Source organism: Arachis ipaensis, chromosome B6 (genome assembly GCF_059453495.1).
Source record: "Arachis ipaensis isolate K30076 ecotype BB chromosome B6, ASM5945349v1, whole genome shotgun sequence".
NCBI classification, from domain to species: domain Eukaryota; kingdom Viridiplantae; phylum Streptophyta; class Magnoliopsida; order Fabales; family Fabaceae; genus Arachis; species Arachis ipaensis.
The window spans coordinates 121,435,850-121,450,286 of NC_142441.1; the positions used below are offsets into that span (position 1 = coordinate 121,435,850).

Genomic DNA, 14,437 nt, shown 5'->3' on the forward strand with positions numbered 1-14,437 from the left:
ACATGAACTGCGTTTATCCACAGGATTGCTTGCAAGTAGGGGCACTCAAATATACGCATTTCCTAATTTTGTATCATTTTGGGCGCCCGAATTTCATTCTACGGTCATAGTTTTTCTTTTAGACCAAAATATTAGACTAATCATTAAAAATACTAATAAATTTTAATGATGCTTTAACTTTTATTTATTAATATTCTAATAGATAATTGGTTGTATTTAAAAGAATAATATTAGGTAATTAATTTTTTTAGCTATCAGTTAATTTTTTAAAAATTAATTTATTTATTTTAAATTCTAAATTTTAAAACATAAACTTTTAATCATATATAAATCCTAAATTTTAAACTAAAACACTAAAATTGATTAATAAAAATTTAGTTTTTTATACTTTCTGTTCGTATCTTAGTGTATAACTTAAAAGGGCCCAAAAAAAAAATTAAAGTCCAAAATATATTCTATAGATAATTAGGGCTGGTAATATATATCCTGCAGAATTTAAAGTTCACAAATTAATTAACAAGTACACCGGGTCATACCAAGTAGTACCTCAAATGAATGAGAATCGATCCCACGAGAATTGATAGACTAAGCAACGATAATTATGTGATTTACTTAGTTAGACAAACAGAAAATGGTGTTTTGAGAGTTCACAAGCATGCATTAACAGTAAATTTAGAATATCAGAAAGCAAGCAGTAAATTGGTGTGAATAATATGAGAGAAAAAAGTTAAAGTTTCAGAGATATTTATTTTTCGGATTAACTTTTCTTACCAACTATTTTAATCATGCAAGATTCAATTCATGGCAAACTATATGTGACTAAACCCTAATTTCTTAGACCTTTTTAGTCTCCTCTAACCTTCATCAACCACCAATTCCTTGGTCACTTGATTCCAATTAGAAGGTTAAGTTCAATTCTAGTTTATATGCCACAGGAATCCTAATTACCCAAATATAAGAGAATTATATGTCACGTATCCTGTTAAGTCCAGATAATTAGAAATTTAGGAGAAATTATTTTCAAGCTGTTGTTCAAGTAAAGAGCTTTTCCAAGTTTTACAAGAACTCAATTAGAATAAAGGTCATACTTTCGTTCCACCCAAATTCATAAGATAAAGAACGAAAACAATTCTTGAAATTGAAATCAATACATGAATTAAAATAGAACAGTAATAGTATTAATCCATGGAATAAACAGAGCTCCTAACCTTAATGGTGGAGGTTTAGTTGCTCATGGTTCAGAGAGAAAATAAGGATTCTGAAAAACTGTAAAGTGCGGAATGAGGTATGAGCAAAGAGAAGAGATGAAGGGCTGATTCTTTTTCCTTTTATATCTAATCCTAATTAATGTAAAATATATTTTCTAAAACTAAATAATATATTTTCCTATTTGTAATTAAAATAAAGTTTTAATCAAAATTAATAAAAGATCTTCGAATGAATGCTTGGAGGAGCGTGGGAACCATGTCTTGATTCAAGGTTGGCGCCTAACTTGGAGTTTTCCAAGTTAGGCGCCACTATGGCAGTGAACTTGGGAGTGCTTTACGTTGAACTGGCGCCTAAATTCACATTCATGGCGCCTAACTTCGTTGGTTTGGCCTTCCTGGCACCTAATAACTTTGAAATCATGGCGCCTAACTTGGGAAATTCCAAGTTAGGCGCCACATTGGCCGAACAAAATAAAGAAGAAGGGCATACTATTATAAATTGTTGGAAAGTTCTAAAAGTTAGCTTTCTAATTCCACTGGAATTACGTCAATTGAACCTCTATAGCTCAAGTTATATCCGTTAGAGTGCAGGGAGGTCAGGGTTGACAGCATCATCCACTTTCTGCCTCTTCTTCTATAAAACTCCGTCAAATCAATCCGAATGCTACCTGAAATAAACAGAATTGTACACAACTCAAAGTAGTATTCATAGTGGCTAAGAAGTATTTAAATCTTGATTAAACTCACAAATTTGAATGCAAATTCACTAAGAAAAGATAGGAAAGATGCTCACGCATCACAACACCAAACTTGAATTGTTGCTTGTCCTCAAGCAACCAAAACTAATATAGGCTTAGGGTGTGAATTTGCATGAGAAGTGAGTGTTCAATCAAGCTCCTGTCTCTTCTTAAAGTGGAGTTTATACACTGCAATTCTGAATAGTTTTGGCATCTCACTATCCTTTGAATAAGAGGAATGTCACTGTCATTTGGAATTAGATCCGGATAATATTATAAATTCTCTAATCTTTTATACTTCAGCTTAATCCTTGAACACAACAAATTTCCCTAGCCGTGACTTTAAATGCTTTGTTTCAAGCTTTACTTGACACAAAAATGCCACAAGTACTTAAATGGGGAACTCTCTTTTAGTTCTGATTTTTCTTTCAGTCACTCCCAAGCAGTAGTGCTCAAAGCCTTTGGCATACTTTGCTAAATACACTTGATCTCGACTCTTAGTGCTCTATCTCAAGGATTACTTGACACATTTACACCACAAGCATATGACTAGAGAAATAACTCTTTGAGCTTTTAATCATGTCTGACCACTCTAATCATTGGAACTTAAAGCCTTAGCTTGGACCTTGCTTTTATTTTTCTTTTGCTGTTTCTTTTGCTTCAAGGATTAAGCTTTTGTTTACTTCAGAGAATTCATAATAGTTCTCTAAATTCCTGTTCCTTGTACATCAACATCATTTGATTCAAATTCAAATATGCATGGTTCATGTCATGCATTCAGAATCACAAAAATACCACCACATTTAAGTAAATAAGACTACTCTTTCATATAAACTCTATTTCTCATGTAATACATCTTTTTCTTCTTGTTTTTCTTTTGAATTCTAGCTTAGTGAGCGGTACATGAGAAACTTTTTAGAATTAAAAGCAAATAACATAATGAAACTAAATCTAAGAACTGAAAGTACCAAAGATCATGTAGGCAATCAAAGCAACAGAAAACAGAAGACAACAAAATAAGAACGGAAGGAGAAATAGAATGAAAGGAATTCAACCACTTCAGTTATGCTGGTGGCCATCTCATTCCTTCGGCTGTGCTCCTCTATGAAGAACATTCATCTCCCTATGGTGCCACTGATGATAAGGTAAATAGAGAGCGCACTATACAACACCAAACTTAAAAGTTTGCTTGTCCCCAAGCCAAGGAGCTACCCCCTTGCTGGCATTCAACGCCCCAAGGAGACAAGCCAGCGTTGAACGCCCAAGAACCACCCTTTTTGGGGCGTTCAACACCCACCAAGAAGCAAGGAAGCATGGATCAACTCCCTAATGGGCGTTCAACGCCCCATTCCCTAAGTTGGACGCCAAGCTCAGCACAAGTACTCAACCAAAGTGGGCCCAAGGATGGATTTTCGCACCTCTAGTCTAGTCTGTCATACTTTTTGTACTTCTTAGCTATTAGGTTAGTATATATAAAACAAAGATCACCACTGTTAAGGATCTTTTCCCATTCGTACATTTCACCATTGGTTTCTGTAAAGCATGAGCAACTAAATCTCCTAAGTTAGGGTTAGGAGCTCTGCTGATTCTCATGGATTAATAATATTACTATTTCTATTTTAATATACGTTTGATTTCATTCTCTTGTGCATTTTCGTTCTTCATCTCATGAATTGAGGATGACCCGTGACAATCGTCCTTGTTCTACATGGGTTCCGTGTGAGTCCTGACCCGGATAGCATTGAACCATAGCTAGAGAGTGTACTGCAGATTCCAAGAGCGTGCCTGGGCGACTTTGGATAAGTGACATAAAATTTCGTTGACCCTGGGTTACTGAGGTCTCTGTGGCATTAAGGTTAGAGTCTGAGAAGCAGCGTTCCCTGATCCGGAAGATCCAACCTTGTCTGTGGCGTTTTGAGTATGATCGCGAAGGGGAGTGGATTGCTTAGTGCTTCACCTTCGGCTATAGTGGGAAGCCATGAGTTAACTTGATGAGGATGCTACATGAGTTAGTCAATTATGGCTGCTATTGAATGAATCATTCATTATTGAAGTAGACAGTAAGAAAAGTTAATCCGTAAAGAATACGCATCTCCGAAGCCTTAACTGAATATCTATCATCGCTTTCACACTAATCTGGTATTTCGTTTCCTTTACTATTTTGTTTATGCTTTCAAACAAACAATCATCTTTTCTAATCGCCTGACTAAGATCTACAAGATAGACACTACTTGCTCAATCTGACAATCTCCGTAGAATTCGACCCTCACTCACCTGAGGTATTACTTAGACGACCCGGTGCACTTGCCGATCTATCTGTGCAAAACTTGCGGAGTCCAATTTCGTGCACCAAGAATCAGGCCTAAATTCAAAACTCAGAATAAACAATTTTTCCTTCTTTGTTAATTTTCTTTTACTCATGCTTCTTATTTTTTGTTTTAGAATGTGGCGACTCACCTTTTCTATTAGGATAAGATTCTTTTTCTAGATTTGTTAATTGTTATACAGATTTGCTAAGCTGTGTGTTTTTCTTCCTGTATAATATATAACTTTTGTAATCATTAATCAATAATGAAAGAGTAATACACACTTCATTCATCTTTACACTTCTCTGCCTAATTCTTGTTTTAGTATTAGATCCATTACGGCTCTGTTCATACCCAAGCAATTGGCTAAAACTTCAAATCCTAATGTTCAAACACCATTATCTTTTCCTTCTTCTTAACCATATACCATGGACGTCTCTCAAGACCAATCTAGTCCCTATTATATACATCGTAGCAAAAATTTTACATCTATTCTTGTTACTCCTGTTCTAATAAGAAATAACTACCATTCTTAGAGCAGATTATTCACCATGGAAGTTATTTCTAAAAATAAACATAGTTTTCTCACCAGTATAATACATTTTTCTCTTCCTAATGATCTGCTTTTTTCAACCGGGGAACGGTTTAACAACCTTGAGCTTTCTTGGATTTTTCATTCCCTTTTTCCTTTCAAATTGTGCACGTTTTGTGGAAAAGGGGGGCATATTGTGGACGTTTGCTATAGGAAGCCCAATCCCTCCCCCCCCCCGGCATCCGCGATTCCTAGGACGATCGCACCTCTTCAGCAACAGGGCTCCTTCTTCTGTGATAGTGTCACGGCCTCTTTCCTTTCTTCCTTGCCACATTCGTCACAAACTCTAATTCAAAGGGGGTAGGGATACACTGAAGACAGTCCAGGAGCAGCCAATAATGAGCTTCATTTCCTCTTAGCACACAACTCTAGTGGCTTTTTTGAAACGGGTGAAGGCCCATGCCTCAGAAAACAAGGATAAAACACTACAAGAAAAAAGCCTTTTTTCGACGCCAAAAATCGATGGCTATTTTTGCCGTCGATATTTTTCGACAGCTTGCTGTCGATATTGTCAAAAATACATAATTAAAAATAAATTATTAAAATCGACAGCCAGGCTGTTGATATATTTATAATGAATTAACTTTCACACTATTATCGTCACACTATCGACAAACAAGGAGGGAAAAATACTTTTATTTTAAAATTGACGAACATGGCGTCGATTTTGTTATTTAAAATATCGACAACATCTACCGTCAATAAATATAAACGATCTAGATCGCTTTCTAAATTAAGAAAACGGTGTAGATTCGGCGTCCAAAGTTCAGAACCCAATTCCCCCAAATTCACCATTTCATCCCCAAATTCCCCAATCACCAGAAACACAATTCCCTTTTGTTCTACCCCAAATTCACGGTTGCGCCACCGTCATTCTCCACTGTCGTCGTTCCTCCGTCACGGTTACCCCTTCTTCTTCCGTGAACCTCCTTCTCTTCTCTCCTTCACTCACTCCTTCTGTTCACCCACTCTCCACCACTGTCCTCCTTCGGCGACGCCGTTTCAGCTGCCGCACCGCTTCCCCCGGTCCACCTCCAGCTCCCCGAACTGATCCTCCTCCCGAAAATGATTCCGGCATGCTTCGAGGTTTCATTTTTAATTTCCTGATTTTGCATCTTTCATGTTTTATCTGGAATTTTATTGTTTGGAGTTATTTATATGAAGTTCGTGACCATGGTTCTATGTTCTATTGTCATCTGAATTCTATGTTTATGTATATTTGTTCCGTATAATTGAAAAAAGAATTAGATAGTTGAGTAGTTGCTATTTCTATCTTGTTTGGTGTTGGTTCCAATTGAGTGATATAAGATTAAAAAAGTTCAAGGAGAGTTTATTAAGTATGATACATGATGAGCGGATAATTTATACGCTTTTTGGCATTGTTTTTACATAGTTTTCAGTATGATTTAGTTAGTTTTTAATATATTTTTATTAGTTTTTAAATAAAATCACATTTCTGGACTTTACTATGAGTTTGTGTATTTTTCTGTGATTTCAGGTATTTTCTGGCTGAAATTGAGGGACTTGAGCAAAAATCAGATTTAGAGGCTGAAGAAGGACTGCAGATGCTGATGGATTCTGACCTCCCTGCACTCAAAGTAAATTTTCTGGAGCTACAGAACTCCAAATGGCACGCTCTCAATTGCGTTGGAAAGTAGACATCTAGGGCTTTCCAGAAATATATAATAGTCCATATTTTTCCCGAGTTTAGACGACGCAAACTGGCGTTTAACGCCAGCTTCCTGCCCTATTCTAGAGTTAAATGCCAGAAACAGGTTGCAAAATGGAGTTAAACGCCAGAAACAGGTTACAAACTGGCGTTCAACTCCAAGAGAAGCCTCTACACGTGTAAAGCTCAATGCTCAGCCCAAGCACACACCAAGTGGGCCCCAGAAGTGGATTTCTGCATCATTTACTCATTTCTGTAAACCCTAGTAACTAGTTTAGTATAAATAGGACTTTTTACTATTGTATTTACATCTTTGGATTATCTTTTGATCCTTGGATCACGTTTTGGAGGCTGGCCATTCGGCCATGCCTGGACCTCATCACTTATGTATTTTCAACGGTAGTGTTTCTACACACCATAAATTAAGGTGTGGAGCTCTGCTGTTCCTCATGAATTAATACAAAGTACTATTATTTTTCTATTCAACTCAAGCCTATTTCTTATATAAGATATACACTTGTTCTTCAACCTGAGGAAGGTGATGATCCGTGACACTCATCATCATTCTCACCCATGAACGCGTGCCTGACAACCACCTCCGTTCTACTTGCAATCGCTTAAGTGCATATCTCTTAGCCTTCTGGTTCATGACGCATGGTTGCCTCGCCTGACAACCGAGCCTTCCATTCCATGAGATCAGAGTCTTCGTGGTATAAACTAGAATTATTGGCGGCCATTCTTGAGATCCAGAAAATCTAAACCTTGTCTGTGGTATTCCGAGTAGGATCCGGGAAGGGATGGCTGTGACGAGCTTCAAACTCGCGAGTGCTGGGCGTAGTGACAGACGCAAAAGGATGACTGAATCCTATTCCAGTATGATCGAGAACCGACAGATGAATAGCCGTGCGGTGACAGCGCATTTTGGACCATTTTCACTGAGAGGACGGGATGTAGCCATTGACAACGGTGATGCCCTGCATAAGCTTGCCATGGAAGGGAGTAGGAATGATTGGATGAAGACAGCAGGAAAGCAGAGGTTCAGGAGGAACGAAAGCATCTCTATACGCTTATCTGAAATTCTCACCAATGAATTACATAATTATCTCTATCCCAGTTTATATTTTATTTATATTTTTATTATCAATTCACCATAACCATTTGAATCCGCCTGACTGAGATTTACAAGGTGACCATAGCTTGCTTCAAGCCGACAATCTCTGTGGGATCGACCCTTACTCACGTAAGGTATTACTTGGACGACCCAGTGCACTTGCTGGTTAGTTGTGCGAAGTTGTGACAAAGTGTGATTCACGTTTGAGAGCACCAAGTCTTTGGCGCCATTGTTGATGATCACAATTTCGTGCACCAATACACCATAAGGCCTAACACTTGTGGTAGCTCATTAAGATTTAGGCACATTTAGGGATTGTTAAGGGTTAGTTAAGAATTATGGAGATAAAGAAGGACTTGTTATCATTATGATCAAGACATTGTGAGAAATTTATTGGTGAATTCAGAGTATGTTTTAGTAGAGTTAGCAACCGATTCGAAGAGGTTGTGTAGTTTAGGACCTTAAGTTCATGAAATCAATTTGATATTTGAGACGCAGATTTTAGGTGGTTTCTTTTAGATGTATGTGTGAATAATTACTTGGAATAGTGACATTTTTGTGCGAACTAGTGGAATCGTGACCTTGTAAAATATAGGTTACCAAATTTGGTTTAAAGAAAAACATTGAGCTAACCTTTTGGTCGCTAGCGTCCGGGTTTAGCTAGTGGCATGCTTGCTGATCTTTAATCTTAATGAACTTTTTTTCAAATTGGTATTTGAAGATCACTTGGGAGTTAATGTAATATGTTACATGATGGCATCTGCTAATATCTATGTATTGTTACATGTGTAATTAAACATATTCTATACATGATGGCATCTTCTAATAACTAGTCAAGTGTTGTAAGAAAATGTGTAGCTAAGAATGCATGATTCACATTTGACTATTTCTAATTAGCTTATTTGGTGTAGGCTTACTCATTCTGTCCTGTGTCTAAATGTGTTACTCCTTTTCTTACTCTTTGCAAGTCTGGTTCTGGTTTACCTAATATCAATGATTCATCTAAATATGCTTTATTAACTAATAAACAAAATTATAACCCAATTGAACTATGGCATAAAAGACTTGGCCACACAGATGTACCTGTTATAAGAGTTCTTTATGAATGTAATTACTAATTACCAATGATAAGGGTTCGTTAGTTAAGATAAGAGTGTTAGCTTTATGTATAAATAGGAGTAGTTTGTATCTCTGTAAAGTTAACTCACACAAACGAATAAACTTCAGTTTAGTATTCTTCCTCTCTTCCGCTTTTACACTGCTTTGCTCATCACAACAGTGAGGAAAGAAATCGTGCTAGTTTTTAGCAGCATTTAAATTTAAAGTGTCGCCTTCAGTTTCTTCTTCATGATGCCAATTATGAACAAGAATTTCCTACTTCTAAAGGGCCAAGACCAACTCCCAAGTATGCTCTGTAGGTGGAAGCAATCATAGCTGCCATTCTAGCCATTCCGTGAATAATGGCAATTTGTAGCCTTCTTTCTCTCTCGTATCTGAAAGCAACAATGCCAAAACAGATTCATTATCAAATCAACATTCAGAACTGATTCCTGTATGATTAACCATTATTTTCAAAAGCCTTATATTCAAATAAAAAAAATGATGTGTTTCCATCTTATTAGATATGAGTGTGTCCGATACCTCAAGGTTAATGTCAATCTTAGATCCTAATTTTATACTTTGTTCCCAAGCATTGTCCAACTCCCAAGCAAGTTGATAGCCATCCTGTAACAATATGATAAGCCAGACAGAGAAGTTTTCACCTTGCAGTTTTAAAAGTTCATTAACTATAAGATCTATAAATATGCAAAATTACTCAAGTTAATTGGGAAATGAAGATAAATTCACATTTCTTTCAATTTTATTGTTATACCTTCATGTTTTGTTTGTTTAGGCATCTGTTACCTCCATTAACCTTCATGTGGCATTTTACTTCTCTATAGGGTAAAACATTGGGTTCAGGAGGGACTTCATCTGCCCAGGTATATTACTTTCTCAATCTTATTGCTTTTCAGAGGTTTTTTCCCCTTCTTTTTTTCCCTTGCCTCTTTGTATTAGCTAGTGTTTGTGCATGCGTATGACAAGCTTCCAGCAATCCATGTTATGTCAGATGCTGTTGTGATCCGAAATTTTGAATAATATAAGAATTTATATACCATGTGATGTGCCAATTTCTCTCTTGATCTGTCTCTTACTATTTTTAAGAATTGCTAGGTCATGGAAACCAAATGATTAATACTAACGTGCCCTTTACTAGCCAGATATAATCACATAGCTGTATGCAATTACATTGACCAAAAATCTCTTCCATTATTATAAACTGCCATATTACTACTATTTCACACACACACACATAAAAATACAAGCTGCCATATTATATAGGGAAAATTTTCTTTTGGTGAAAAGTTAATTTCATTGAAGAGACAAGTTTTTAATTAAAAAATAATTTTCATTCTATTAAAACCTAATTTCAATGTGTACAGGATATGGTTGGTAGAGACGGAGATCGCGGTCGTGGTCGTGGCTGTGGCCGAGGCCGAGGCCAAAAGGGTGATCCAGCTACTATACATATCTCTGGTAAAGACAGAGATCGTGGTCGTGGCCGAGGCCGAAAGGGGAGGCCTAGGCTTTCTACCGGTCGCCCGCTTGACTTACATGCAGATCCATACACTCTCGTTGGGTCATCATCAGGCATGACTGTTCCGACTAGTGGGAGACTGCCACCTATTGCTACTACTACCCCCTCTCGTCAGGAGCCTCAGATACACATGATGCCTACTCCGGGTGCACCAAGATTATGCGCTCAACAAACCAATGAGCATCCCAACATTGCCTCACATGGTGTGCAGAGTGATCCAGCTATCGTAGCTCCCAGTCGAGCAGGATCTTGTGGGGAAAAATAATCCACATCTACTGGTACCCAAGATACTCAGGGTCCAGGAACATCCACTGCCACTGGTCACTCCGCCACAAGTGCTCCTAAGCTTAGATATGATGGTGCCAAATGGTTTGTTATTTGCTTTAAATTTTATGAATAGCATGTCTCAGTTTTATGAAATAATATGTCTTTATAATTAGTTAGAATCTAGGCTAGCTGATATAAACTTCTGCTAATCATTGGCCAAGGAATATACACAATAATCCCTCTGATCTCCTCTTTTAGTTTAAATTAATGTTGGTGGTATATAGATATTGATGATATAAGCTAATGTCCCTTTCTATATATTATGAGATTTTATTGTGAGAACTTGTCGGGACCTCACACTTTTTTACTGGAAATTCAAGAGTATTCTTTCAAACTTAAAAGCTATTTTTCATTTTTCTTTTTCAATTATACTGTTCCTATGATTATGAAAATTGCCTATCACACTGAACAGATATACCTTGAAATTATTGATGTAGTTGGCACCCATCTAAGCCTGGCTTGAAGCGCATTTCTCAAGTTTTTAAGGAAAATTACAACAAGTCTTGGCTGAGTTTTGATGAGGGAGATGATGATACTTGAAAAATATGGTGGACAGAATGGAGGGTAAATTTTATCTATCTTTTTTTACGTATTTTACAATCTTATATATTATAGTATGTTATATAATAGCAAGATGTTATTTCTTTTTTAAAATAGAAATGCTTTGACATTCTTGATACAGAAGAGGATGACATCTATCAAGCTTGGAGGTTCAGGGCAGCCAAGCACCTACGAGGTATGCTCCATGCCATTCGCAAAAAAGGAGCCCGTCCATATTGGATCCCACCAGAAGTTCTTGGTGAATTGATGAGACGTTGGGACACTGATGCCTATAGGAAATTACAGGTGAGAAATACAGCTGCTAGAAAATCAACTCGAGGTACCTCTCTTCACACTGCAGGAGGCACCACCTTTCCAGAAGCGAGGTTACGCTTGGTAAGTTGTTTATAGACTCAAATTGTTAGCACCTGCATTTAGAATTAGATATGAGATTGAAATGATTTAGAATCTAGTTTGTTGATGTTTATGAATACTTCTTACAAAAAATATGTAATCTGGTTTGATGCACTGTTTTTCTCATTGTTCCTTAGTATGTTTGTCCTAGCTTGAACAACTAGCTGAAGTAGGATTTTTATGAGACACATTCTTGTTCTATTTAATTTTTTGATAGATTTTGAGAGATAGAAATAATGAAATCTACAACTCTGATGATGGATGAGATGCTAACAATTAAAGATTATAAATAATGTTATATGTACGAATGGGCCTACCTGGTCTCACTGTTTTGTGAAGTTCTAGAGATATTCATGCCAAAATAAAATCTATTAACGAGGAATCTAGAATCAAATTGACTAGTTTAAAAGTAATAAACCTATTGTGTGTAATAAATGGTACCTTCTTAATTAAGAATGAGCTGGGAAGTTGGTCAACACTCATGGAGAGGCACGGGATCACTCTTGTCAGCTCTTGTTCTACTAGTTCTCCTTTGCAGTGTTTATCTTTACTTTGCTGTCACATTAGGAGCTAGTCAACACTCATGGAGAAAGCTTCATGTCATATGCATCATCTTACGGCTTCTGTTGCCGAGGGTAAACTGAAACATCATTGACATTTGTGATTTAAATATTATTTTTGGTGGAGATTGTGTTAGGTGACATGAAATGGAAACATAGTCAGGTAATCATTGTGTTATATGTATACATAGTATTTATCTTGGTTATTATGAACACAAATGCATACAGATCCCTTGATTGTTTCCTTTTTGCTGATTGTTCTAATTTGCCTAATTATGCAAGAACGTTATTTGACTAGTAATAATGCAAAAATTGAGTTTTTTCTAAACCTTGACAATAATATCAACTTCTTTCTTTTGATTATTACTTATATTATGTAGAATCAATCGCTTGAAAGACCATCGCGTATGGATGAGTTTTTTGAGCACACCCATACTCGCAAAGAGGATAGGACTCAATGGGTTGATGAACACTCCCGAATGGCAAAGGTAACTTACCTATTTTCATTGTAATTGCTTTTTGTGTAACTTAGAATGTGAAAAAAAAATGACTTAATACTTTCCTTCATTGTAATTTTGGACTTATTTTTGTCACATATCTTCTTAACTTTTGCATTATTATTGATACTTAAACTAGTTTACCAATCATTGTAGGAGACATTTCAAGAGCGCATGTTTCAGGCTGAGCAAGAGCGACAGGCTACTATAGAGGCTGGTGTAACTAATCCACCGCTTGTCTCTGAGGAAAGCATATGGATTGAGACAGTGGGTGAAAAACGAAGAGGTAGGGTATATGGCATGGGTGAGGTAAGGAACTCTTTCATGGTGCGACCCCGAGTTGATGGGCCAACCACGACCACCAGCACTGATGTTTTGGATCTTAGAGAACAAATCATAATACTCAATAGGGAAGTTGAACAACATGCCGCTAAATATAGAGAGCTTGAAGACCGCTATCAAAGGGAGAAAAGAGAGTGGCAACAGACGGTTGAATCCTTGCGTGAGGATCTCAACAATAGTAACTCACAAATGGATCAGTTTAGTCATCAACTTAGTAGCTTGACTGAGTATGTGAGGGTCATGGGTCCTAGTAGTTCTAGATCATGTGTCCCTCCACCTCCTCCTTTTACTTTTCCAAGCTCCCAGAAAAGCGCAGCCCCAGGAAGAAAAGTCCCACCTATCTTGCAGCCCCAGGACAATCACAGGGCGCTCATATGGAGGATAATTCTGAAGATCTCGATGACTCAGATGAGGACTATTTAGATGAGTACGAGTAGGATTATTTACTTTGTTTTGAATATTTTGTATTATTAGTGGAGTTTAGTTATTTATCTTGTTTTAAATCTTTAAGTTAGAGGATTGTTTATTATTGTTTTGATATGTAAACTCATTATTTAATATAAATTTTATTTTTGTATTTAAAAGTTTATTTGTCTCATATTTAATATTTAATTGACTATTATTTTTCAAATAATAAAAAAAACTGTAGCTATTAAAATCGACGGTAGTAATGTCGATTTTTAAATTCAAAATAGACAAAAGAAAATAAAAAATAGACAGAGAAGTTGTCAATCTTTTTATAATTTTATCGATGGTTCACTTGTCCATTATTTTAATAAGTTAAAAATCGACGGTTTTTTTGTCCATTTTAGTAAGTCCAAAATCGACGGTATGCTTGTCCATTTTAATAAATCCAAAATCGACAGTTAGTTTTCGATTTTATTTAATATCATCGACGACAGACGCGTCGCTTTTACTTAATATGGGAAAAACTTAACCTCATATTATCGACGCTAGAATTGTCGATTTTATTTAAAATATATCGACGGTTTGACATACCGTCGATTTTATTAGAATTTTAAAAAATCGACAAGCTTAATAGCGACCACCACTGCCGTCCATTTTGCCGTTGATTTTTAATATTATCGACGGCCTAGCCGTCGATTTGGCCGTCGATTTTAATGATATTTCTTGTAGTGAAAATGACTCGACTTTTCAAATTGGACTGCTTCCTAGCCCAAATTTGGGTATTCATTTGTTTTGTTCTTCATACACTTTCTCTATTTTAAACAATATTGCATCTTCTTCTAATTTTTCTCGTGTTCGGATAATTGATTCTAGTGCCACTGATCATATACCTTCAAAATTGTCAAATTTTGTTTCTTATACAAAATTTAAACCTATTATTGTTCACTTGCCAAATGGGTTACAAGTTATTGTACAATATAAAGGTGTTCTCAAATTTTCAACATCATTATTCTTGAATGATATCTTGTATTTGCCAATGTTTTATTTCAATCTAATTTCTGTTTCTAAAATTACTTCAATGCTTCTAT

General features: G+C 36.3%; 1 protein-coding gene across 1 annotated transcript; it reads left to right on the forward strand.

Moving 5' to 3' along the window:
- Window positions 1–11,133: 11,133 nt before the first annotated feature.
- Window positions 11,134–13,364, forward strand: LOC107647203 (uncharacterized). The gene is made up of 4 exons (XM_016351315.3): window positions 11,134–11,152; window positions 11,271–11,524; window positions 12,483–12,590; window positions 12,756–13,364. Exons 1-4 carry the CDS (start codon window positions 11,134–11,136, stop codon window positions 13,362–13,364), a joined length of 990 nt encoding a protein of 329 aa, XP_016206801.2.
- Window positions 13,365–14,437: the final 1,073 nt, after the last annotated feature.

Coding starts and splice junctions, on each gene's coding strand:
- LOC107647203 (XM_016351315.3), top strand. Junction 11,525..12,482: donor CAGAAGCGAGGTTACGCTTG/GTAAGTTGTTTA, acceptor TATATTATGTAG/AATCAATCGCTTGAAAGACC. Junction 12,591..12,755: donor AACACTCCCGAATGGCAAAG/GTAACTTACCTA, acceptor CAATCATTGTAG/GAGACATTTCAAGAGCGCAT.